Genomic DNA, 27,912 nt, shown 5'->3' on the forward strand with positions numbered 1-27,912 from the left:
AACAAGAACACCTTCTAAGAAACACTTTTGCAGTGTCTTGACATACTTGAGATTCCCAGGAGACTCTTTTATTCACTAATGAATTACTCACTAATGAACAGAGGTTTTGAAACATTTTCACAGCAAGAGTTATAACACATTATCTCATCAATGTTTTTCTCGAATTCATAACCATATATGCTCTATCACTCCTTTCCTCATCCACAAACAGTAAACCTCTGGTAGCTAAATCAATTGCTTACATAACAGTAATATAGGAAACAGGAATGGGTTTTCAAATGAGTTTACTCTCCAATTGAAATACCTTAAAAACAAAATTCCCACCAAAACACGGGAGACTCTAGATGTTGAGTGTTGCTGAAATGTGTCCCTTCATGTATTTCTAGTGTAACATAGAAGTTGGAAACTGAGAAAGCAGCCAAAAGCCTGCAGAAACAACTCACTGCAGACCAACAAACTGCCTCACAGATAACCAGGGGTCCATCAACAGCTGTTTAGAAAGCAATGTTTTAAGTGAAACTGAAGCCAAATAAGAGGCACTTAAGGCATAAGCAAGTCCTCAAATTCTACAGATGATTTCATGTGTCCAATAAAGAGCAGTTTGTGCCACTAAACATATAAACCAGCATTAAAACAACTATATTTATACAGTTAGCATTTGAAGTTGTAGAAACTAACTAGGCTTTTTATGTCTTTGTCTGGCATTTAATGTCATTAGTGAGAATTGTTACCCAAAGCACAGGCTCATCACCAGTCAGTCAGGACATTTATACTTGGATATAGAAAAGATTACACTCTGAAATACTAAAGATGATGGTGCTGGAATCACTCATTAGCAGACTTTTAAGTAATGTTAACAAATAAAACAATGTTATCTGTTCATCTTCTAAGAGCAACATCCCCTCATTTGTCACTAACTAGTGCTTTGGCAACTAAGTCCATTTATGCCTCTTGGAGAATTTTAGATAGTAATGTGAAAACACAGAATTGCTTGAGTAAAGTGAACTGCGGTGCATCCTGAACCCACAACAGGATTTGACTTGTGTAACTCCACAGGACATGCTGCTACCAGCACTGCTGAGCACTCTGTATGGGGAAGGTCATTCCCATTGCTCTTCTGAAAGCACTGTGGTGTGGCTCGCTGAAGGAATGACACTGACGGGCACTGGAAAAAAAAGTCCCCTCATACTGTATATAGGCTTAGAACATGGAAAGAACAAAAAGAAAAATGAGAGTGATCTCCAGCAAAGTTGTAATTCAGTTTTCAAGCAGGAGATTAAGTGGTTTAAACACATAAAATTGGGGGAAAAAAAAGTAATGCTGATACGTTTTTTCTCTACAACTTCTTTCTTGGTATTGTCCAGGTCCTACAGAAAGGAGCATTTTGCCTGGGAATGGATTACATCGTAGTGTAGTGCCTGTGCGCATACATGTACATACAAAGCATTTGTTAAACTAGATTCAAAACTGACCTAAGTATTTATAACATGGTTCAGCTCAGCAGCCCTATAAGTGGCTTACACTGGAATAACCAATTAGTCAACTGCAGCACATGGGCACAGATTTGCCAACAGAAAGCAAGCCTCTTTCCAAGCTATTCAGAGGGAAGGACAGAGGCCATGAAGTGTACCAGCAATGTCCATTCAAAATCAACACTGCAGTCACTGTAACTCCTTTTCCTCCATCCTCAGTTTCTCACACGTATCACTTCTACAGCAATATGGATTCATCCCTTCCACCACACCACCACTCTCTGGCCTGTGCTTTCAGATATTTTAATATTTAAAAAAAAGAAAAAAATTCAGTACTACATATTATCATCTGTGCCCTTTAGCTCTGCTAGCCCCCATCCTGAAAACAACTCCTCTGTACAGTAAAGCTCCATATATCAATAACTTCAGAGAGTTTTTTTCTTGTAATGGTTTTTTCATAAGGATTTCGACTGATAGTATGTTTCCTAATTACTTAATTGCATGATAGACTAAAATGGCTCTGAAGGCGCCTTGCCAATCTCTCAGGTAAATTAGACAGTGCCATTATCTAAATTCACTTTAGCAAAATTACTTTATTCTCTTCTCAAATAGAAATACTGTCAAAAGCAGTGCATCTCTCACATACTTACGTAGATTCAAGTACAGATGCTCTATTTTCTCTTAAGAGAGATGTGAGCAAGTTCATCTCTTCTGTTTCATGTTCACTCATCCCTATTCTGCCAAAGTGTTTGCCAGTTGTATCATGTTCAAACTGAGGCTTATTTGGATTCCTATAATGTCTATCTTTGCAGAAACTCTCTGAATAGCCTGATGGAGTTATCTGTTAAAAAATTGCAAACATTTTCTTATTAGACAGGTATGCAATGTTCTATTAAATTTATGGCTGTAATCTTTTTGTAATCAGGTTTTGTAATTTCTGATGACCTTTATCTACATTAAGAAGCATCCACAGACATTTCACTTACTATTTATTAATAGAAAAACTAATGAACATCTATTTCATATGATTAATTCATAGTGATCAGTTGTTTAGTACTAAGTAGATTTCCCTGAGGGTATTTATCTTTGAATACGTACGAAACTTCTGGAATGTTGCCTGCAGATTTTAGCTAACTTTTTTTTAGTTTACCTTTGAAACATCTATATTAAAAGTACCAAATTCTGTCCTGGGATCTCCAGCTGCAAACCCTGGTGGCAAGGACAGAATGCAGCTTATAGTATTTACAAGCTGCCAACTTCATTTATGTTACACCGGAGACAACTTCTACATAGGGTTTCTCCAGTAATTCTACCCCCATTTAAATCAACGGGAATCTTTTTATCAACTACATGAGAGTTCAGACTGGATCCATTTGGATAGTTTCATCAGTATACATCAGCAGTGAGAGATTAAGATGTTTATGAGGTTTAGAGAATCTTTACAATACATCATTTACCTGTTTATCCACCTCGGAAGGACAATCCACGGATAGCTGAAGGCATACCTAGTAAACAGAGAAACACAGAAATTACAAATTTCAAAGAACAGAACATCATTATTCGCCAACATAACCAGTCAAAATGTGCCAACTTGTGTCAGATTTTAACATGTTAACAATTTCAAACAACTAGAAACATTCAACTTTAATTGCAATCTGTGATCTTCTGAGGTTCATTCCACTGTGATTTTCTTATCCTGTGATGCTTTCTCCTACATTTATTTTGAATGACCAGAGGAAAGCTGATTCCAGAAATTTACTAAGTATGAAAATGTCTTCAGCAAGTTACCATGATATCAAGTATATCAACCCTGAAGAAGGATGTCCAATATTTTCTCATCAACAGAAGAATCTCGCACAATTTGTACTAGAGGCCTGACTGTAAGGGAAGCTGAAGATTAGCGAGGAAGAAACTGAGTGTGTATGTATAAAGAAATGGGACTTGCTATCATCCCCATTAAGGAAGATTATGAGTACTCAAACAGGAGACAAATAAGGACCAGATTTTAAATTATCATGACTGGAAAACCCTAGCAGCAGAAAAACACAGGCAGAAGCTTTCAGAAACTCTTTAGTATAAAAATCAGTTGAAAGCAAAATCAGATACAGAGAAAAGTATGGGTTTTTTTGCAAAAGACATTGTGTTCTAAGAATGCAAGAATTTTAAAGGCTATGCAGAGAGTAGTGTAACATTATGTATCCAGAGCAGAGTCCTACCTGACTGACCCTCTCATAAAACTGACTGTTCTGCATCTTCCTGTCATTGTCACCATCTTCAGTCTGCATCACAGGCTCTTCTGTTGTTTCAAGAAACTACACAAAGTATGGAATGACGTGAAAATGTAGCACAAAAAAATACTGTGATATGAAACATGCATAAATAAGTCAGTGACATGTCTTAAAAGAAAACAAAAAAAGCCTGTAATACAAAGTAACAAACACTGAATTAGATTTCTTCCACAAGATCAAAGGAAATTAATATAAAAAAAAAAACAGGAAAGATTCATATTACAATGAAACCTTATCTTTCACATTATTTCATTTTTATTTAACACTTTTCCCCCTCCCCTCAGTTTTTACAAAACAAATGAACATCATTTAACCTCTTCTGACAAAGGACCCCTATCCTCAGCCATGTTCTCACTGTGCCTATTTTATTTTCCCACTTCCAGAATTCCTTTTCACTCACTACACAATTAAGGCTCTTCTCCAGCATCCAAGACATAGACACTTCTAAAAGAAAACACATGTAGCTTCCTAAAAAAAGACTTACTGTAACAAAGGTTACATCTGCTTTGTCTTGTCTAAACTTGTCAATTTGCAGCAAATGGTGCCAAATCATCGTTTTCCCTATTTTTCACAGAACCCAGTCCATATGCCAGCACTAATATTTCCTGAGCAAAGAGGAGGAAGCCCCAACTTTATTTTAGAACAGCAGCAGAACTCGAGTCCCTGACTACAGCGCAGCAGATGGCAGGACCATGATGGCTTTTGGTTTGCTTGGTGTTACACCTGAGGAACAATGCTGAGCAAGGAATGAGCCACAGGTTGCTCATCACTCAACAGCAGTACAGACCACTCCTGAGTGAGCTTCATTTACACCCAGCTCATGGAGAAGAGAATATTTTCACCTCTTTTATAATTTACCTCCTAATCCTGTTTGCTTTGGCAAGAGTACAGAATCTAACCTTAGTGAAGTTGGTTTAATACTAGGCATAAGGAAACCTCTATTTAAAAATAATTATTATATTCAGGAGTCATATTCTGGCAAAGCCTTTCAGACAACAACCTGAGTACAATGACTTTCAACCAGCGGTGGGATGCACCCCAGAGGAGCTGCAGTCACCACGTTCCACCGCTCACCTGTGATGCAACACTTGCAGCTGCATTCCATAACCATTCTTCACAAATATTCTTGTTTTCACATCTACCACTATGTAGACAGTAATGCGGAAAAACGTGAACAATCTACTCAGGTTCCTCGCTACATTCTGGTACTTTACGGAGCAAAACTCATGCTTTCTGGGGGAGTTCTTGAACGCACGGTGGTATGATTTGTGCAGTATGTAGTGGTTTTGGCACACGTTGCTACTACACTTCAACAAAGGTTCCCAAAGTATGGCAGACCTGAGGCAGAGAGCAGGTCCAACCATGCAAGCAGCTAAGACTCATCGAGCTGGGAGGAATGAGCAGCAGAACAAGAGACAGAGGGGGGTATGGGTAAAGGCACGTGAAAACACAGCAAAGGCAAGCCTCTGTATCACTGCAGATGACATCTAAACAGCTACATTTAGGGAACTCTAAAATAGAATCTCAACCAGATTGGACATTTATATCAACTTGTTTTATAGCAACTTTTCCCAACCTAATAGAAAAAGATAGTTATTTAAGATGTTTGCTGCTGGAACCTCATTAAATATTAGAAACATGCAAGAGTGATTGCGAATATCAATGATGCAACACCTAGCGTGCCTAAACCACAGGTAGGATATAGCACTGGCACTGTGGATTCAACCTTGCATTAGATAAAATTTTTAGTCTTAAAGCACTAGAGGCAATAATATAGCACTGTTGTGTATAACAGTCATATTTTCGTGTGACTGAGGCTAAAGAAAAATTACCCTAAGACAAGAAAAGCAGAATCTTGAGCATAGTTACAGAAAAAGCAGTAAATTGAGATTATAGGTACAGAGCCTCAGATGACACACTGGCAAGAACGAAACTGGTGTCTAGAGGTCGTGGATGTGATATTTATAGCTTCGATGGATATAAAGTACGCTGCTAAAACTTATGACATGAAAAGAAAAACCTGCTTCCCCAGCATCACATGCTGTAAAGTCTGGGCTCACAGCACATCAGCCCAATTGCAGACAAACACGATGCTCCAGGAGTGTTATTTTTGCTTCCTAAGAACACTGGGAATTGAATGCATGTGTGGGGTTTGTTGTTCTTTTTTAATTAAGCATGTGCAAAGTGGGCACATAAATGTATATATGAAATAAATGAGAAAAGCCTTTTTAACTTCCAACTCTTAGCACTATAAACAACTCTAATGGTTTAAGTAAGAACTAAAAAAAGGTAGAAAGGGGATGGTAAAATGGTGCAGCATATTAATGTATTTTCCTTTTACTATTAAAAACCTATGTGCAAAACTAATTTCTGAGTCATGTTTTAATTATTTTGGCATTTTCACTTAGAAATTGGCTCTCTTGGACAACACTAATTAAAGACAGTCTGAAAACTAGAGGTAGACACAGATAGGTCTGTGGTACATAGCAAAAACATGCATTAAAAAATATTTTTTCATTGTAACCACGGGACATCATAGCCAATAATATTAGCTATTATAAAAAAACTGCTAAGGTTTAATTTTCCTTGTGCAGATTCAGGTCAAACTCATTTGTGCATTAAATACATTTGTGTATTAAATTTGTTTGCACATATAACTTATCTATCCAATGCAACCACTTTTTCTGACTCGGCATTTTCTAGTGCATGAGTTTCCCAGGCCAATATAGGGCTTCATAAGTGATGCTTCTCAGAAATGAAACTATTACATCAGACCGACAGATTATCGCACACTAATATAAGACATGGCTGCAGCTTGAGCCTGGTCCTATGGTCCTATGTCTAAAAGGCTGAAAAGAAACTTTCTGTTCTCCACAGAATATAATCTAATGTTCAACAAAATATTAAAAGAAAATATGTGGCTTAAGGCCAGAAAAAAAGTCTACTGAGAATAAGCTGCCTGTTTAAAGTATTTCCTTGGAGACCGAAAACCTTGAGAATGTTTTTCCTAAATGAACCACTGATATGCTTGGTTTGCAAAGATCCCTGGAGCCCTGGAGGCTGAAATCACTGAGACTGCTTCTCTCAGAGAAAGCAGATGTTCAGAGGACAGTACAAAACCAACCTTTTTCTATACTCCTCCTCCCTCCTGTCCAAACATGAAGCCAAGAAATAGAGTACCAGGGGCTGTCAGACCTTTGGGGGTGCTCTGCAGAGACCCCACCATGCAGATTCATCTGATTTGTGCTCCAGCTTTGCAAAGGAAGAGAAAGATGGGTTCATTTTAAGAACCTACGAAGGGTACATCTTCCAGTGTCTGTCCAAATTCCTCTTATAGCACATGTTAGCATCATCTCAGCACTGCCTGCCAACAAATTCTAGCCTAAAATACACACAAAAAATAGAACTTGTTCTTTCTGACAATGGTTATTAATACACGAAATATAAGGTTGTCACATCCATAACCTGAAAGCCAGGTAGCTGTTTACTAACAAGACTGATGAACTGGTACCTTTTAAACTAAAAACATTTAATCACAGCTCCTTTAACTTTTAAGCATTATAGTACCGTCATCATTCCGGCACAGGTTAAAATACCATATTTTACTTTTCTACTTCCTTCACCAGAATTTTGAGGCTTTATTTATATCTTACAAGCTTCACTCTTTGTCATTCTGTGTCTCATTTCACATAGGCAGTTTCTTAAGTAAGTAGCCCTACATGTTCTTTTCATGCTCATACAAATGCATGAGAGCATGAGAGCTTGTCATGATAATCTTAGTACAGAACAAAAATTCCTTTGGTATCAACTACTGCATCAGTGGGGGTGCAGCACCCTCTGCAGGATGGCAGAGCAAATTACTAGAAATATTAAAGGATGTAAAGTGCAAGCACTTTGAAACAGATCACCCACAAGCTTTACAGAGCAAACCTATTTAAGTAACATGCAAATTCATTATTTTAATAAAACACACAGCACCCCTAAAGGCTGATCTATAATTTAAGACGTATTTCAATTAAAGGTAACGTGACTATATCTTAAAGATGAAAAAGCAAGAATATTTTTGTGACTTGTATTGTGCATCTGCAGCACACATGGTAACAGACATGGCCCTTTTTCCTGAGTCTTGCAGAAAAATCATCAGCCATGAGAGTTCACGAATTATGCAATCCCTACACACACCTGCATCAAACTGTTCCTATTTTTCTCTTGTTCTTTTAATTCAGATTTAGAAATTCAAGACAGAAAATACTACCATGAGTGTTCCTTTTATATTTTTGTCTTCCTATTCAATATGTAGCATACAAGAACAATGTAACTGAACACAAAAACCACCACTGAATATAAAGAGAAGTAATACCAGCCACATTTCCAGTAATACATTATAACAAGCTAGGGGGTTCATTAGAGTCTACCAGAGCCTGCTGAACATCCTTCAATATTCACATATATTAAGATACATGGAGATCCAGCACACAAAATCCTTGGAGCTATTTTACCCAGAACTCCTCTTCCCCAGAGCTAAAGTAGTTGTAACTTTTGGCAATAGCATCAAACACCCAGCAACGGGTACTTCCTTGCATCTCTCAGCACTCTGCCACAATGCTGTCCACTTTTCCATTCTACATGAATGAACAAGCATGTTTTTAAGCAGCCCAAAGTGCTAGTCCTACTTTTTTAGCCATTGTGAACCCTTTGCCTATGCAGAGGAGACGTGAACTAAGCCGTCACTGAATTAGGCACAGCATGAGGATAACTCTTGAACAGTAGACAAGCAGGCATTCAGTAATAGCTAAAATGTTATATAAGATATTGCTTTCTTTGTAAAGCAAAATTAACTCTTCGCCTTTCAATAGACAAAACCAACAGACCACAGATGCCATAAATATTTTAATGTGTATGTTGTTTCCTTAAAATCAACTAAACACATCACTGAACACTTGCTGAATTAAGCTGATTCTCTGTTGTGCTAACCTCTTAAAGTCGTTTACATCATTAATTTAAAAAGTTATTATAAGGAATTAGCAATCTAAGCTCCTAGGGTTTTACAGTCATTTTGCACTAATGTAAATGATTCCACAAGGTATATTAGATGTGAGAGTCGGATCCACTATTTTAACACAGAAAACCTACCTTACTCTGGTTTAATATTTTTAGTGCTTCCTTCCCTTGAGAATCTGTTGTACTGAGTCCGAGCTGTTTTTTCTTAAGTTCTTGATTAATTGATTGCAGATCCTTAACCATCAAGAGAAGATCAGTAACCTGAACAACCCAAGAACAAGCAAAACTGGTAACATCTGTACTAGTACAAAAACAAATTATGATATACAAATCTCCAGGCAAATCTACACAGTAGAGCTGGAAAGCCTGGGCTTCTGTATGTGCTCATGAGGTAACCTCCCTATGTATGAAAACATGATCACATATTTGTAAGTTAGTGTTCAAAAAATCTAAACTTGGGAGACTAGTTCCCAGGCATGTAATTAAGTTAAAATACCATTTTTCATAGTTCAGTAGCAAAAAGAAACCCAAGGGCACCTCACAACAGGCTGATTTGAGAAGAAACACTTTGGTGCAGCAGAAATCACCATTACAGGGCGATAGTAACATTCAGAAACAACCTGTTCTTGTATCTCAGACACCCTTTGTAAAACACTACCACTCTGAATAGTTTCACAAATATATAATCTATACCAGAGAGGACAATCAAGTTCAAGACTCTCAAACAGATATCAGTGTCACAGACTTGCAGTATATCAAGAAAGCAGTGTTTGCAGAAAAAAGTGAAATCTTTTTATGAGACCAATTAATATATTTGGAAAAGACAGATCAGCATTCAGGCATACAAACCCTTTTTCAGGTAAGAAATGGTTTGTAAACTTCTTTTACTGATGAGTGTCACAGAACATGCCAAAGGGAATACTTTCAGTGATAAATGTGGTATAACCCCAGGATGGGACTGTTTTTTTTTATTGACACCTGCTCAGTGTAAGGCAAGCTTCTTTCCGTCAGATTACCCACCTCCAGACTTTGAACACCTGCCTACAGTTCAGCTGGCCATGAGAAAGGTAAAACTTCACTTACGTTCACACCCAAACAATTGCATTCAGCACAGGTCCTTATCATAAATTGGTGCACTGATCGGAAATCAGTGCACAGGGACCATCAAGAGAACTGGTTTTTGTACTCCAATACAGATTTATTGTTTGACAATAGCCTGCACATTTAATTTCTGTGAATTTCAGTTCTCCTTATATAGAATGGAGATAATATTAACCTACCTCAGGGTTATTTTATAACATGCCCTATTTATCAAAAGATTTGTAAAGCCTGGGATGGAATGTTCTATACAGAAGAATAAATTACAGACACCACTACGATCTTCATGATTAATAAAGGCAGATGAGGTACGTGTTCTTGAATACAAAAACTTTTCTTTGGAGTTGGTATACTTCATGATGACTAAAATATGGTATTGAGCCTGAAACTTGAATGCAGCTAACTAGGATAAAAGCTTTGCAGCAACCCACCTACGTTTCATCTAACTCTGAAGCTCATGTTGTATAACAAGAACAAACAGTTCATAAAAGGTGGATCACAAACCACACAGATAAGAATATCACATCCTTTCAGAACTACCAAGCCATACCTAAATAAAGACAATGCTTCTTTCCATGAGAGATGCACAAACTATAAATGAGGCAGAATTAAGCCATTAAAACCAGTAAATAATAAAACAGATCAATACCTTTTTCTTAAGTTCTTCAAGAGACAGCTGGTCTATCTGTAGGTTTAAATGATCTTGCTCTCCTAAGCAAATACTCATATAGGATGTCTGATCTCCACAGAAGGATAGTGTTTCATCTGTCAAAATAACCAATGACAGACATTATTTCAGAAAATCTTATTTGTTTGTAGGAAAACAAAACATAAAATGCAAAGAGAGAACTTTCCAAATAACCGCCTACAAGTAAATCTCAGGGAGGCCAGTTAAAACGTTTCATTCCCCAAAATTAGCTTTTTGTTCAACTGAACAAATTCTATCCTTACATTTGTTTGTGCTTCTGACGCTTGGACATGCTGTATTTTCTGTAGTTATCAGCATGAGTTGTGAATGTAATTCTGCATTATAATTTGCATATTTAGCATTGCAATTAGAAATAATTTTTAGGAAGGATAAGTGAGGCAACAATAGTTATTCTAACTATATTTTTATGAAAACAAACTCAAAGCCTCAATGCAAAAAGCCAGGTTAGACAAAGTTATGGAATTTATTTTGCTCTTGGCTCAAAATAATTGAGAATTAATCGAATTGAAAATACTTATTCATTTCCTCTATAGCCATATGAATGGTTTGTTACATTTCAAGAAACACCTGTTCATTTTCAACATAGACAATTCTGTATTATCCTATATATATGTATTCTTTCATTAAACAGCGAGAAAGCATATCTAAATTACAACAGAGACATCCAAATTCTACTCTACACTCTGACACCGATCCCATGGCAGCTGCAAAGACTCAAAGCTTCACAAATAATTACTAATTTTCAGAGCCTTCCTCCCCAACAGACTCAACTACAGCTCAACTGCTTTTGACAACTGGACCCGGGAGAGCCCACAGGTCCCTTTGACTTCCCCTGGTTGTTCATCACCTCTTTACTTTTGAGGTCGGAAACTCTGAAATGGCAGAAGCTTACCTTTTGTCACTTATCAACGCTGTGAAGGGAATGATGCCAAAACTGAAACTTTAAGTGAAAGGTAAGTGGACAGGCTTTATTGTTTTGCATATATCCCCTACAGAATAAAACGGATGTGTCTGTACATGTGCAGTGAACTATCTTTAACAATGTCCACTTACATCATTCATTGCTCTACTTAAGTATATATTAAAAACACCTTCAAAGAAGTATAACGAACAAAAAAGTTCTACTATTTCTGAATAAACTACAAAATAACAAAACTACCAACTACTTTTTTCTTCTCTGTAAATACTTCTTGTGTTAGGAGGAGTCTAGCAATTTCCTGAGACAAAAGTTCTTTATCAAAGCATTGTGAAATAATTAAATTCCATGGACAGAAACTGATCCCATGGCCAGAGTTTATTCAAAGTCAGAAATTTGATTTCTGCAGAAAAACAGTAAATTCTACGGGTACAAAATTGTACGCAGCTTGAAATGATCCCTGCAGTAGAATTGCCATAGAATTACTAACATTTGCTGCAGGGAAAGCGAAAAACTGTGCCTCTGTATATGCTCTGATTGCTCGAAGACATTCTGTTACAAATCCCTCAAATAATTTTCAGTACAGAAGGACGAGAAGACGCCTTTTCACACCTTTATCTACTTTCAAACATTTCTTCTCCATCACAGCAAACTGACTATAATAAAACCAGTTTTCTTTTGTACAAGAAGACCAAGAAAAGGGATGGTCTGCACATGTATACAGACCTCGTCGGTTTTTGACGTCCTTAATCTGATCTTCTAAGATCTTCTGTAGATTCCGATTAGCCAGAATGTCGTCTTCTAGTTGCTTTCGTAACATGAAGATGTTGTTTAGCTCCGTTTGCAAGCTATTTAAACTATGGGAAAAGGAGAAAACAGAAATATATATAAAAAAAACTTTAGGATTTCAATTGAATAAATTTCGTTGGGTATTGCAGTTTCTTTTATATGCACAGGCTTCCACAAAGATACCATTTCACAGTAGCCATCACTAATTTCACCACAGTTACATCATTTTGATGCATAGGAACAAACAAATCCCTGCACAGAAAGATGAGACTAAACCTTTACATCCACTCCCTTTTCTTGCTGCTTTGAACTGTGCTGATTGTTTCAGCTTAAACATGACAGATATATTCTAAGGGCCAATTTCTTTGTACTTTTTTTTTTTAAGGAAAACTAAAATGAATAACTTCTGTGTATTCCATTATATGGTGACCATGGAAACTTTGTTCCCTTGCTACAGAACTATGCTGTACAATATAATGCTCCACTAAAAAAAATAATAATAAAAAAATCACGTTTCATTGAAAATATGACCCAGGCACAATCCAACTATTTTAATTCTTCAGGTAGCCAACAGTCCGTAAAACGACCTTTCAAGTTGAAATTGTGTCAATTATCACAATTGAGTATAAATTCCAAAACTTAAAAATGACAATTTGTCAATATGAATTAATTCTTTAAGCAGCTTTTTTTCAACGTAGCCACCGAAGTGCTTACTTTACCATCAGTCACTGCCTCCTAGTTCTCACAGCGTCAGCACATCCAGCTGTCCCCTGCTAGATCTTCCCCATTACCCTTCAACAGCATCGACAACACAGTTATGATCAGTCCATAAAAAGACTTAAGCACACTAAAAACTGAAACTGTAATAGTATGAAATAAACTGGATTTAATAAAAAATAACAAGGTGTTACTGAACTCATTGTATTATTTATTTTGACATTTAATTCACTCCAAAGCTCAGTACTTTAAATTAAGCTGCTGTAGAATTTCCAATCCACTACAGGGAAATGTCTGACAATCCAGGAATCTTTCAAACAAAATTCAAATCTGTCTTACAGGAGACTACACAGAAGCAGACAGTATATCATACTTGCATGAGAAGAAGAGCATATTGAAGAAATGCATTAATTAAAAGGCAGCATATATGAAAAGACTCTCAGTCTGTCTTCTGACAAGTGTGCTGTTGTCGGGCTTTTTTGTACAAGAAACCATTGCTTTAACCAGTTCTCCCTGGCTAAGGAATATTTTTGAAGAGAGAGCTCTCTTAAACACTCAGCAAAAATTAAGAAGAAAAACAAACCACCACATTACTAAAAGCTAAGTAAGCTTTTTCTCCTTTTCCTGTGTTAAAGGTTTTATGAGAAAAAGCATCAATTCTCTGCTTGGAGAGACAAAAAAATGTCTTGGTGCTGACATCAGGTAGCTTATTTTGAAAAATACCCATTTAAGTTGCAGTCAACTAGTAATAATTTTCCGCATTTCAAGGATATCCTAAGAAAAGCTGGTAGCAGAGCTGTTACTTGGTGTTGTCATTACTACACAGTGTAGCCACAATCCCCTTACCCACAGACTGTGTTTCAATGGCAGGGCACCCTCTGTATGAAATACTTAAACTGGCTTCTTCCTTCATTGGTGATTGTTCAACGGAAACCAGTCACAAAAGACAGCGCTCTTTTCCTCGAGATAAGAAATAATCTCCCTAATCTGACTTCTATCACTATTTCTAATGAAAAAGATTCTATTATCAGCTGCTGAGCTGTGGCCAAGCACAGGATGGCATTACTATTAATGCGCTTAATTCAAATAGGAGATCTCATCTACTTTAGCAGTACTCACTTGCTGGCATTCAAACTATAGTGGTCTACACCCTGACTGCAAATACCAACGTGTTCCCACAAAGCTGGCAGGTATGAGCCTTCAGGCAGGAAGAGCTAGGAGCCATCCCCCAAATTCTCCAAATACCTAATTAAGATATTTGTAATTATAACAGTAAAACCACATTTTACTAAAACCAATAAGATTGTTACCCAAAGGCTAAGAATTTTCTTTATTTCGTACATCTCCTTGACTGCCATGCAATAGTAGGACACAAAGTAGGCCTGAGGTTTCTTTCTACAATGTTGGGGTTTAATTTTTAAAGGCTGAAAATTTAATATGCTTTTGAATGCTTTGCATTGAAAATATCCTATGAAAATTTCACTTATTCTGTTTTGTTTAAACTTCTCCAAAAGCTTACTTGATTATGTTCTTGATTATGTTTATATCACAATCTTCAAGGTGCCACTTTGAAAATAATCATTATCTGTATTTTAGAAGTAATAAACTGTAGTAAATCAGTCTCATGCTGAACATTTCCCTGTGCTTTGATTTTTCCCCTCTAGTCCAAGACAGGACAAGTACCTTCTCTAAAAATCTGGCTGTTTTCCTTGGTACATAAATGGACATCTGGCTGAGCTGAGAATCCAATCCAAATAGAAATATTTTCAAAAGCATTTAGGTAATTGAGATAACTCAACCTTAATTACAAAAAATAGCTCTATTTTAAGGAAAAAGGAAAAAAATATATCTATTTTTTAACAGCTAGTTTACGCTTCATTAACGATTGGCCTGTACAATATAATGACCACTCACCTTTTTTCACAACATCTAACTTTGGTCCTTTGAGTTTAGATTTTCCACCAAAATAGAAATAGCACTTACCTATCAGATTCTTTAAAGGTCTTCACTAGTGTAGAATAAATATTTTGTTCCTTTTTCAAAGCAAGTATCAGCTTTTCATATTCAGATTCTTTCTTTTCCTAAATGGAAAAAAGAAAATAGTAAACATGCAACGTAATTTTAAGATTGCCTGTGTACAATTATGTGCAGACATGCAAAGGAGAAAAGTTGAAAGGAGAAATTCAAAAGTCACTAAAGAGGACTGCCCACCTCAATAGCCTCATATGAATCTGGAAACTATTCAGGATACTTAAATCAGCTGTTATTGCAGGAAGCTAATAGCATTTTGCTATTTACCTACCATAAGTGAGTTACATATTGAAATACCAGTGCATCATTTTTCTGACAGCCTAAAATCCTTTTTTCCCCCAGCATCCTCACTTCCTAAATTTACAGCTCAGCAAGCCAGGAACATGCTGGCTGCTGGCTACCATAGGGGAAGGGAAAGGCAAATGGAGAAGCCCAAACTGCAAGCACACATTTTAAAGCATCAGCCTAACAACTTCTCCATATTCTGGATAATTTATTTATTTATTGGGTGGGGATCTGCTAATTCTGTTCCATTTCTGAACAAAAATGATTGCACTGAGCTGCCCAAGGATGGATATGCCAGATACGTGCTCACTGAGTCCGCATTCTGAGCACTCACCTGGGTCACTACAAGCTGCTTTCTCTGCTTGTGCAAAGAAAATTGTTTACCTGCAGCCTTACTCACAGAAGGTATATCACTATTAGAACAAATCCAGGCTCTTCTGCTCCTTGCTCAGGAAACACCCGCTATAAGTTCCCGAGATTTTTTCAATCCAAAATAACCACTCAGCCACTTTTTCAGCAGGAGGCAAAAAATGCAGCTATTTAAAGGAGCTTGCACTTATTGCATAAAAACATCTAAGATATCAGCTGGCTCAGAAGAGGAAATATCTGGGATATTTATATCTAATTTAGATGTATTCATGTCAGGCACAGTATCTTCTGTCTCTGAGAAGAACGGGCCTTGTTGCTTCTCTGTTTTCCTTTTGGACTGAAAACTGAAAGAATGAACAAAGAAGCACCCCAGCTAGTGGGGATGTATATGGCTCTAGTATGACACGATAACTCCAGAGAACAAGAATGAGAGGTAATTCTGTCTGCTCCATATTACAACCTCAAGACTGGAAACTAAACTCTCAAGAGATACTATATCATTAGTGAACAGATCATTAACAGGGAAGAAATCTACACCCAGGAGTTTTAAGCAGCTGTTATTACTCCAATTGCAGTTGCTAAGCCAGGAATTGCAACAAAAAATCAGCTATAGTAGAATCTCGTTAATTCACACTAACGATGCAAACACTGTTAATTTGAAAAATTCAGTATTCTGCAAAGTAAACAGCACAAAAGCAAGGACAACTGTTGTTTACTTTTAATTATTTACGCTCGTACTTCAGTGTGCTAGCAAACATGTTAAATAATATTTTGCAAATGTAATCAAGTTTTGATCAAATTACTTCCGTTGAGATAATCTGCATACCAGATCTTACTGCCGACAGAGCAGCTCCTACCACTTAACCCTGCAGATTCCTTGAAGAAAAGACCTCGCCTCTGCATGTACTCATCATGTTCTGCTGCCATTATCCCGAGTGGTAGCTGTACTCTAACAAATGCTTCCAGGTTCTGGTGCAGTTTATACATTAAATACTATTTTATATGTGAATAATATCAAGTCGGTTATCAAGATGAGCAGAGACAAAGCGCAAAGCAATGGTTTCTGTTGACTGCAACACAAGGGCAAGCTGTCTGAGATAGGCGATCCAGAGTCCATTAATAAAAAAAATTAAGAAAAAAATATATCAAAAATATATCAAAAAGCAAATCTTACAGCCTGAGCTAAAGACTCATCACCATGTTGGAATCTCAGCCGTTTAAGAACAGTCACTAGACATAAAATACACAGATTGCAATTTAATTTGGAAAAAGTTTGATCACTGACAACAACACTGATCAATGACACAGAAAGCAACAGAAAGAAATAACTCTTTTGACTTAATTTAGTTGGTTAACAGTCTGTTAAAAGTTCTGGTGAACCCTTCCATATGTCTGATATAAGCCTTGCAATTATTACTGAAGACACTACAGAACTGTATCCTAATTAAAAGCTCCTTCTGAAGCACTGGCAAAGTAATGTCACTCTGAAGAGTTTACGGTACACAAATTAGATAACGGTTGTCACCAATTGTTCAGGGGCTACGAGTGCTGTATTAGCAAAGTGGTGTTACACAGCACCGTGCTCCTTCTCTTACATTTCTTTCAAAATTCACATGTTAATTTAGTTCTACATTTACACCAAACTCCGCGTAACCTCACGAAACCCTCCCAACTCTGTTTTTCTCCGTTATGGGAGACGTGAGATGTTTCCCAATTCCAAATGTCAGAGGCTGTAGGTAAATTCTTACAAACCTTAAATTCAACTAGCGAGGTAGAGGTGAGCAAAACCACGAAGCATTGTTCGTGATTTTTAGGAATTTTTCATGAATAATAAGGATGAAAAGATACAGCATGAAGGTTTTTTGGTACATTATTACTGTCACTTCTAAATAAAGCGTAGGAGTGAATTATTCCAATCAACTCCCCAAAGGTACACAAAACATAAGGCAGCTCTGTAACTTACATAGACCATAATGCTGTGGGAGTTAATGAAACATTAAACCTCTTGACACATGGTGTGAGGGAAAATGTGTTAGAAGAGATAGCTGCAAGACATCCAGGACCATATTGCAGTGAAAGATTTATATTCCCGTGAAAGCAGGCAATCTAATACATTAAAGTCTATATTTAAATCTGAAATACTATTGCTAAGCAGCAGTGGTAGAAAACATAACTTATTTTCATTAAAAGGTTTCTCAAATTGTAAGCAACGAAAGTAGAAGGTTTATGTCTCCACAATAAGTAACTTCCTGGCAAAGTCACAAAAATATCTGGTTGCCTCACTGAACCCTCCTCCCCTTGCAACAGGCATTGGGATCATTTCAAAACCTCTGAAGGTTAGGGGATGGATGGCTGCGAGAAGGTCGTAACCTACACCCCGCCGCTGATTCATCCCTCCATCCATTAGTGTCACAGTTTGGTAATTTCTTCTAACCTTGCAGTGAACTGTGTGGATGGTCCACCATAAATGAAACGATCGCTAATAAGATCAAAATTGCTACAGGCCAGTGAGTCAGATATCTAAAGAGGGAAATGGCTGCAGCTAAAGACTGTTGGTGACTTTTGGACGTTGTCATCTCAACACACAAAATGTCAAAAAGCTGATGGCTCTGAGGAACTTACAGCCCTTCTCGCCGCTCTGTAAGGCAAACCTGCTGGACTATAAACAGATCTTCAAATGTCACTTCATCAGGGTAATTCCTGTAAGATGAAATTTCTGCTGGCAAGGAAATGGTGCGATACACCAACCCCATCCATTCCCCTCACCAGGCCACTTTCAGCGTAACGGGTAAGAAGCGACGTGGTTGAGGGGTGTGAAGACATGGATATTGACAAAAATGTTCTGTTTTCATAAGCTAATCTCATCAGATCAGAAGCTGAACTACCTCCCAGTTCACAGCATCAATTTAAAGAGACTGCAAGCAACAACTACAGTGCACTGATGGCCAATTAATAGTCAGGACACTTGTATATAAAAAAAAAAAGTCAACTACCTCACTTTCCAAAATCACAGTGACTCAGCAACAATATGCACATTGCATCGGTTCCAGCAGCTAAGACACGGCTGCAGTATCCCAACAAGTGCACCAATTCCAGCTGTCAGGACACTCAACAACTGCAATGCTCTGGCTACATCGATGACTTTCATGCTTTGGCTGTAATTTCTCCAACTGCAGCAAACAAGACATCGCAACTGTATGCACACAGTATTTTTCAATTCCCTGACTGCACAGTATTAACTCCCCAAATACTGGAGTAATTAAAACTAGAGCCAAGCAATATGCTGATCGTGCAGGAATTACCAAGTGCGGTGTGTTTGCACAAACATCAGATTTGCCTTGCAATGCAGCAGCCAACCTCATTTCCTACTCCACCCTCAAGTGGTATATAAGCTCCCCTTCTCAGAAACAGACATTAAGGAAAGATATTACAGCAAATCCAAGGACTTTTTGTGCACTTAGAGAAGTCAATTTAGAATTAAAACTCACATCACTGTGGCCCCTTACTGCTGTATGCAAGGTTATATGTGCAACATAACAGAACCCAGAAGCATAGCTAAAGGACTGAGCAAGAGGCACCTTTCTCAATTTATCTGCTTTTCTCAGTATTAAAATGAACTGCGAAGGTCTAAACCACTGCTAGAAATATATTTGCCTAACAAATGTTCCAACAAGAAGAGCTTTGTAAGTAAAGGAATGTTGGTGGTGAAAGAAGAGCATTAAGCACAAAACCAGATAAAGTCTTCAAAATTATATCGAGTCCACTGTGCTTCTAAATTCCTTGGCTAGAAAAAAATATTTAATTCCAAGGCTTCACAGATACCAGAGTCAGCAGTTGCATGACTAACCTAATCATCAGTGCTTTTGCACACTCCCTTTCTTTCTCTCTAGCCCATGACAGTGGCTCAAGAATCCAAACTTGAATTAGAAACTGTCATTTATCTTCCCTGGCCTGGTCGAGGAACCCAGCAGAGCTTTGGATGTTGGTTGCTTTAAAATTTATCATTACATTAAAATAGAGTTAAAAGGTATGATGAAAGAGAGAAAGTTCTGCATCTCTCAATTCAGTTTCTTCAACTTTAGAGATCAGTGAGGCCAGAAGAGCTTGGTTTCTGTTCTCTCTGGTGGGGAGGATCCAGCTGTGCGTTTGTTGAGAGTTGGTGCAGCACTGCAAAGTCATCAAAGAGTCCAAGGCAGCCAATAAGAGCATAGCTCTGGATAATCTGTGTCCAAAAACTTATGATTAATATGCTGAAATGGGTTCACAGAGGTGATATCTTACATAGAGGTTGAGCTGAGAGGACAATGGATTGTGATTAGGTATTGTTCACAATCACTAAGTGAACCAGCAACAGAGAATAGATTGTGATTAGAAGGTGGGTACTGGGTCATTACCATGCATGGCTTCACTTGCCACTGTTCTCTCTCCTGGTTATGCACCTGTTTCAGAAGTGCGGTGTACAGAGGAAAGTTAGTGTTGGATTTTCATTAATTCTGTATGATTTTCCATCAGCCTTGGGTCCCTTCATGACAGAAGTTATGTGCATGCACTGCAGTTTGTTTTACAGAGGTAAAATTTCTACCTAGCCTTTCCCAGACTTCATTTTCTCAGTCTGTATATCCATCTGTACTTCAACGTGCTCTGCACTGGTACCCTGGCAAGCAGTGATGAGGCTCCTTTGCTCCTAGCTTGCCAAGTAACACCTGTGTCTCAAACTGTGCTTACACCTACCTTGTTTAATAATAGTGTTCATAACATATTAAACATCTCATCACCAGTGTGTTCAGATTGTGACAGTAGATACAGTACTCGTGTTTCCTTTGTCATTGGCTTTCTTTATTTGAAATATCCTTGAGAAAATCTCTTTAATGACTGATACATAATTAAAGAAACTAAATAGCTTTCTCCTCCACTAGGAGGTACTAGTCTAATTCTTGTTATTTTGCCTGATGCTTTTAGAAATCTTAACAGACCGTACTGCAAACAACAGAAAAAAAAAAAAAAAAAAAGACAAAAAATGTAGCATATCTCTAAAAGCAGCTTATTTGTCCAGTAATCTGTACACAGTAATAATAAATGCACTGATGGATCAGCGAGTGATCAAACCTTCCCACCGGCTCCTGATCTTTTTTTTTTTTTGGCTAGTACAAAAGTAGAAGAGAAAAAAAAATAACTCTACATTTTGAGTCTTCAAATTCTGACCTCAGATTTCAGGCATCTACAATTCTTCTCAATTTATGGCACCAAATAAAATAATGGGGACATATTATTCATCTTTTTAATATAAATATACATATATATATTTATACACAATTTCCTTTCTCCTCTTGCTTTAAGCTATTTTTTTCTTGTTCTAAACACATCTTTGCTCCTACCCGTATCTCTTGTGGTCACTAGCTCAGTTCAGCCTTTCCCCTTATCTATTAGAAGCTCACAAACCTTCCCCTACAATGCTTTTCAGGTGCAGATACCCTCTCATTCAGGGAAGTACATCTGCCCTAATAGCCACAAAACTCTACATCTTTATGGTGGGCAGGCAAAGTATTTGATGCACTTTGAGGAAGCAAAGTTTTTAGTGATGCCATATAAATTCATCAGCATACAATACTACACACACTTTTGATGCCAGATCAACACCACCACAATCATATGCTTTTAAAACATTTCAAGTGACCTAAAAATGTAACTCTATTATTAATAAAGTCATTGTTATAGTTTTAATATTACAGAACATTTTAAGATGGTATTAATCTTAAGGAAAAACTGCCCCTTGCTACATGGGTAATTTACTAAGCATATTGAAGTCAAAGTTTGAAGTCAAAGGGAAAATTCTTATTAATTTAACCTCAAAGTATTTATTTGAAAATGATCACAGTTCTGTGAAACTCACCTCTACCTCTCTGACTATCCTGATGATTGACTGTGACTGTACAGCACATTTTTCCTTCACTAAACCCTCATTTTTCAGTTCAAGTTCTTCATTGGCTCTTAGAAGGTTCTTGTTCTTATTCAGCAGCTCCTGCAATTCTCCATCCTTTTCTTTAATTGTTTCATCAAGGTTCTAACAAAAGAAAACAACAATATGGTTTTGCAAAATTTACCCTGCTGTTATACTGCAAAATAGTACACAAACAAAATTCAGGAAACATCCAAACATTCTATACAAATCTCACAAAAGAGGAGTTCAGCATACCAAAACAGAAACTAAAGAAAAAATATAAAGATCAAACAAAAGCTTTGAGCAGCTATCCAATCATTTAAATAATAAAAAATAAAAAAATAAAAATCTGATTACATCTGAAAACTTAGCAGTGTTTAGGCATTAAGTCAAGGAATATACTTTGGGCTCCATGTACAGAACAACGTCAACTATTTGTCTTTGCTTTGCTGGTTGAATACCACCAGTATTTTTCAGGATTATACCTCCAGCTGCAAAATGTTTGAAGCAGAGGTTCTTTAAAGATTCAGACAGCTCCCTTCTCACACGCCTTGTTTTGAAAGTGCTCATTTTCATTAAAAAAAAAAAAAGGAGAAAATATTTCACTGTCTATGTCTATTCCTCAAATTCTAATTTCTGCACAACAAACTGTAAATCATAGGCACTTCAGAGCTTTTAAAGTACCCTAACACATCAGTGAAAAATCTACATAAGTAAAAAAAAAAAAAAGTAAAAAAAGTAAAGCTTTTTTCTCCCTTTTGTACAAGTGCTTAATAAAACCTTAACAAAAAATCTTTTTAACACCACAGATCTCTAAAATTAGGTCTGTTCTGCAAATACAGTATTATAAGTGAAGGATTACCATCAAAATCAGCAGTAATTCCAAATACAAATGGGATTTTGTAATCATTCCTCAGGCAAAATCAAATTATAATTTTTCATTTTTTTAGTTTCAACTTAAGTCTACCTACCTGAAGCAATAGATCCTTTTGATTGACACTGTCTGTTAGCCGCTTGATAACTAGTTCTTGGCTCTGCAACTTCTGATTGCTTTCACTCAAAAGAATATTGTAACGTTCAACTGCTTTTTCTTTCTCAGTCATTTCACCGTGTAATTTCTCTAGTTGATTTCTAAGGTCCTACAAAAAATGAAACTGAATAATTAGCAAATCAACTTTAAAAATGTTTAAGATTGACAAGCCACATTAATAGCTTAACTTTTCATTACTTTAGATTACGCATATCACCAAATATTCTGGAGAATGTATTTAAGCCAGTATCTTTCTCTTAGTATCAGTGATTATAATAAAAGAAAACTTGTAGATAAGGTGTCAGTATTGCTTTCTAAAAATCTAAACTGTTATTGTTCACATGCTTTTCATAAAGAATGACTGGACTCCAACGCTGAGAAATATCATGCTGCCACTGTCAAAACAAACACTAACTTCTGAGTCAGTTTCATCCATTACTACAAATAGGAAAAAAATGGTTTGTCATTTGCTCTTCTTCCTTTCCTGCAGCTTCAAGATTAGGTAACTAAGACAAGGAAACAACACAACTATCAGTAAACACCCACTTATTGTCCATTTTACTTTGAAAAGACAGAAATCTCTTTCAATAACCTGATTCAGTAGCAAATCCAAAGGACCCTGGTATCTGTTGGGATCAACACGGCCTACTGTGATGTAAAAAGCAATATCTCCTAATTCGCAAGTCACACACTTGACGGTGACCATAATTATAGTTTTCTCATCTATGTTCCTACTGACGCTGTCCTATTTCAATCAAAAAATTGCTATCTGAAAATCTACCCACCAGGTAAAACCTTTGGTTCCCTTCAATAACACCAAATAGTTCTTATTCTTTACGTTTTACTACTAACTGGGAAAATCACTGAATCAATGAAAATATAGATGAAATTATTAGCGCGTTATTAGTAGCCAGTCTCCAGTTATAGAGAGGAAAAGTGCAGGCACACAGAGCACTGGAAAAGTTAAATAAGGCTCCGATAACGTTCTACCATTTCAGCTTCTCTCCCACTGCCACCCTTTGTGTCAATTGCAACTTTTTTGCTGATCTGTTGGAAGATTCAAACTGAAAAATACATAGCTTGTGTATACACAAAGCTTCATTTTCTAAGTTTTTATTTTGCAAGATGACCTAGGACATTTACTGCAAAGACTGTGGAAAAGGGGAAGTAGAAGCCTTTTACAAAGGCACTGTTGCTTAAAATTAAACAACTAAAACTTACAGGAGCCTTTGTATTATCTAAACTCCTCAGACCCAACGAATTGGGTAACACAGCCTACATCTTCAAATAAATGTGCTCCTTTTATTTCCAAAAAGGGCTCATTTGTGAGGTACCATAAGCCCTTTAAATAGTTTGCACATATGGTAGTCACCTATAAACTTTCCATTTGCCTCCGCTGGGATTTAAAATTCAATAGTTGTTTCTTATTCTAAGTACAGGGAAATAGTACTAGTGACACTTTAATTGCATTCTCTTTACAAACTGTTTTATGTCCTTTTCTTGACTTAATTACCTTGCTTCATGCAGGTTCACATCAAATCTTTAACATCGCTTTACTACTGCAGTGTTTTATTTCTGTTTATTTTGCACATTAAACACAAATTGTCATTTGCGATGCCTTTTGGTTTACTTGCTTAATCTTAGCTTCATTACCAGGAATCAGCTAAGACATCGCTAATAGCTCCCCCCAAAAACTCATCAAATGTTATTGTATGCTTATATCCTCGGTTCTGCAAATCAATAAAGGTATTTTTTTTCATGACCAAAAGGACTGCTTGTTTGCCAAAGAAAAATGAAGAACTGCAAAACCAACTCCAAATTTTGTGTATACGTTCAAAGTCTCAAATATGCTTCTATTTCTATTAACTACTAGCTAAAACCGTAGACTGCAGCACAGAGCAGTTCTTTTGGAAGTTGTGTAACATCTCATAACCACTGAGCCTTTTGGCTTCAAGCTATGCAACTCTTCAAGTGGGTCACATCACATACAACACTTGAAGTGAAAGGAAAGGACTAACTGCAGCATTATGATTTTCATGATGCACTGCAAAGGTCACTCTTTTTTATTTTTGCATCATTTTTTGTGCTGTTGTACCACTACTAGGTAACCCAACTTCAAAGAAATACTCGTGATCTGTATTGTAACTTCAATGATCAATACTCCATGATTTCTCTTTATGAAAACCCTAAACAGATTTAAGAGAAGACGCAGGCATGCCCAGATAGTAAGCATGCTGTTGCAATAACAGCACTACACCCTTGATGACCTAGTCTGACTTTTCAGTGTGCAGCACTTGTCAGGTACAGAGACCAAGCTTCTGCCTTTAAAACAGCACAAACATTATGGCAAGGATTAGGGAAAGAGCTGGACTGCCAACACGTGTTATTGCAGAAAACAGAAAAAGAAAAGCCTGCAAGAGCCTTGTAGTTTGAGTTCATCTCCACTAATTCTGCCCACAAAGTTCCCTTAAATCCTTCCCAAACAAGTCAGAGTTGACACTGAGAGTTAGTTTCTTTGCATAACTCAGAATTCTGTAATGCACAAAACTATCCATCACCATAGCAGGTTGCTTGAACTCATTGACCACTCAAATTGTCTGGGAGAAAATCTATTGGTTTCTATACATTGAGCTGCAAGGATAATAGAGTACCTATGGTTCTCAGAGCATAAACCTCCCTATTCCTTCTGCCAACCTTTTTCCCCAAGAGACTTTTCTATGATTAATGAGAGTTGAACTAAGAAAAATGAACGCGAAGCAGTGTAATGTCAAAGACTGGAGCAGATGCCTCCCCCTCCTTGTCAGATGGGAAACAGGTTGGTGAATAATTAAGTCATGAGGCTCCAAAACCTCCCTCTCAGGCTGAACAGCAAGCAGGAAGACTAGGTAATAAAGTCTACCTAATGACTTTCTCTGCATTTCCCCTAATCAAGTGATCAACTATGAAAAACAAGTAAACATGCTCTAATTGTCTGAATTTAGATCTGGAATAGAGAATGGTTTCATGTTTAAATGATCTGAGCTTGAACAAACTCTTTGACGAAGAAATACTGAGTTGTAATACTGAGTTGTTACAGACACAGCGATGTGGCCAAGGGATGCAGCATTAAGGGTGTGTTGATGGTTATTGCTCATCAGTTGTGAGAACATATGCCCAAAGGTTATTTCAGAGAGCTTAAAATGACACTGAAGTACTGCCTAACAGCAGCTTCTGGAAAGCACTGACCTGAAAGTTTTTGCTTTTGAAGTTGACTCAGTAAAAAGGCAGGGCACTTACCCCCCCTTAGGCAGGGAGAGCACTCAAGAACATGTGTTGCTGCAAAAGCCTCCTGCTACTGAGCAGTAGTTTGGTCTGATGTGGATGATCAGGTCACATTTAGCAATCTTAATTAACTTAGTTTAACCTTCTTCCATCCAAGGACAGTAATGACTAATCACCTCCAGACAAACTGGCTTTCAACAAGGCAGAAGTACCTCTTCTGGCTCTCTAAGGTTTTGCATGTGCTCATTTTCCCAGACAGATATATGCAAAAAAATTGAGATTACCCCAACAACACAATAGGAAAAGTCTAAAACCTTCCCTTGGAGTGAGGGAAGAGTTAAGACAGCAGTTCATTACAGATGTCAATGGCAATTTCTACAGTTTAGACACACCTGTGCTAGCTTCATCCTAACAGAGCAGAAACACTGATAAGTAGGTTTCTCAGAGAATAAATAGAATAGGATTTTTAGGGCTGTCTCATAAGAATTTTGCATCAGATGACTGAAGTGGTTTTCTATTTGTCAAAGAGCAAAATATCACAGCATATTTTTTTACTCCCACATATCTACTACTTAATGGGCAACATTTCACAGGCAGGGCTGCTATATCTAAATGTACTAGCAACTCTGAAATTGAAACAGCCGTTCTGCAAGGAATAGGAAACAGGTTAGGGATATAATTTTTAAAAGACTGCTCATCTTTTGGCAGGAATGCTTTCCCCCAAGGAACTAGTCATTTACATGAAAAACTTGGACATAATGGAGTCAAATAGGCTTCTGTAATACAAGCAACTTCGAATCCCCTGGCAAATCCCTACTCAGTCCTATTTTTCCTGCCTTTCCTATAAAGATTTATATTCTAGCTCCCCTGAAAGATGAAAAAAGGCTCTGAATGGAGAAGACAGTTAAAGATAAAATACTTTAAATCAATAAAATATGTTCTTTGTGGCTGTTTTACTGACAGGAGCTATCTGTTCTTTCTCCCCTTAACCTCAACACCCAGAAGAAATTTCAAAGCACAGCAAAGATAGAGACTGTGTGACGGCAGCCTAACCGCAGTTGACAATCAACGAAAACGGTAAGTTAAATAACTGCAGAGGGAAGGTAGGGGAGGAAGGGACCTTATTTGTTTGTAGGTAAAGAGATCCCTCTACTGGTTTTATGTAATATTGCAGTGCAGCAATTTCCATGTCTACATGCTTTATTTCATGAGCTGCTTATTTAATAAATAGAGTAAAATATTAAGTGAAGAAATACAACCTCATTTCATCTTTTATGTTACTAAATACAGCAAGAGGCTAATCCCTAAGTGAAGTGTACCAGCCTGTGCAACCTGGGCAGGAGTCCACTCATTATGCAGATGCTGCCCTAAGAAAAGCAACGGTAAGACTTCAGAAAAATCCACGACATGACATACAGGTGAGAAGTACATCATGTCAAGCACTCAGCAGCAAGTGCATCCTTTGAAGAAAGGATGAGAACAAGAAACCTGATCCTTCACTTTGTTGAATGAGCTGTGCATGTTAGAAGCAGAAGAGCTCAAGCAGACATTTACACTAAGGTTAAAAAAATAAAAAGAATAGGAAGCAAAATTAATAAACATAAATAGCACTTTTTTTTTTTTTACAGCAAACTGTGATTGACTAATCCTGTGCTTTGGGGATTTTACAAGCAAAAACTGACATTAGTATACAGCCTTTACAGTGCCCAAGCTATGTTAGCAAAAAGAAAGCTGAAGTTTGGCTTAAGATCACAAGTGGCTTACTCCTGCATTGTCTTAGAACTTAAAGTGCACTACTTTAACTCTTCTAAGACAATATACAGACGTAACACAGCAAATACAGCAGAAATAAGACATTGTCGTGCAAGTTCTGACTACCATCAAGAATTAGAAACCAATAGTTAACATTTACCACTTACAAAGGTTAATCATTTTATCTAGGACTTGGCTAAGGCTACCAAAAAGAAATTTGTTATAAAAAGATATTTTTCTGTGCAGACTAAGTGCC

General features: G+C 37.2%; 1 protein-coding gene across 1 annotated transcript in view; it reads right to left on the minus strand.

Annotated features, from left to right (window-relative positions):
• CDK5RAP2 (CDK5 regulatory subunit associated protein 2) overlaps positions 1-27,912 on the minus strand; it is a 79,336-nt gene that overhangs the window by 33,471 nt on the left and 17,953 nt on the right. Inside the window, 9 exon segments of the mRNA XM_068656669.1 lie at positions 2,123-2,313; positions 2,930-2,977; positions 3,689-3,784; positions 8,894-9,022; positions 10,509-10,624; positions 12,211-12,341; positions 14,974-15,071; positions 21,566-21,736; positions 22,585-22,752. Coding sequence (XP_068512770.1) covers positions 2,123-2,313; positions 2,930-2,977; positions 3,689-3,784; positions 8,894-9,022; positions 10,509-10,624; positions 12,211-12,341; positions 14,974-15,071; positions 21,566-21,736; positions 22,585-22,752 — 1,148 coding nt within the window.

The sequence above is a fragment of the Anas acuta genome, chromosome 20, assembly GCF_963932015.1.
Source record: "Anas acuta chromosome 20, bAnaAcu1.1, whole genome shotgun sequence".
Lineage (NCBI taxonomy): Eukaryota > Metazoa > Chordata > Aves > Anseriformes > Anatidae > Anas > Anas acuta.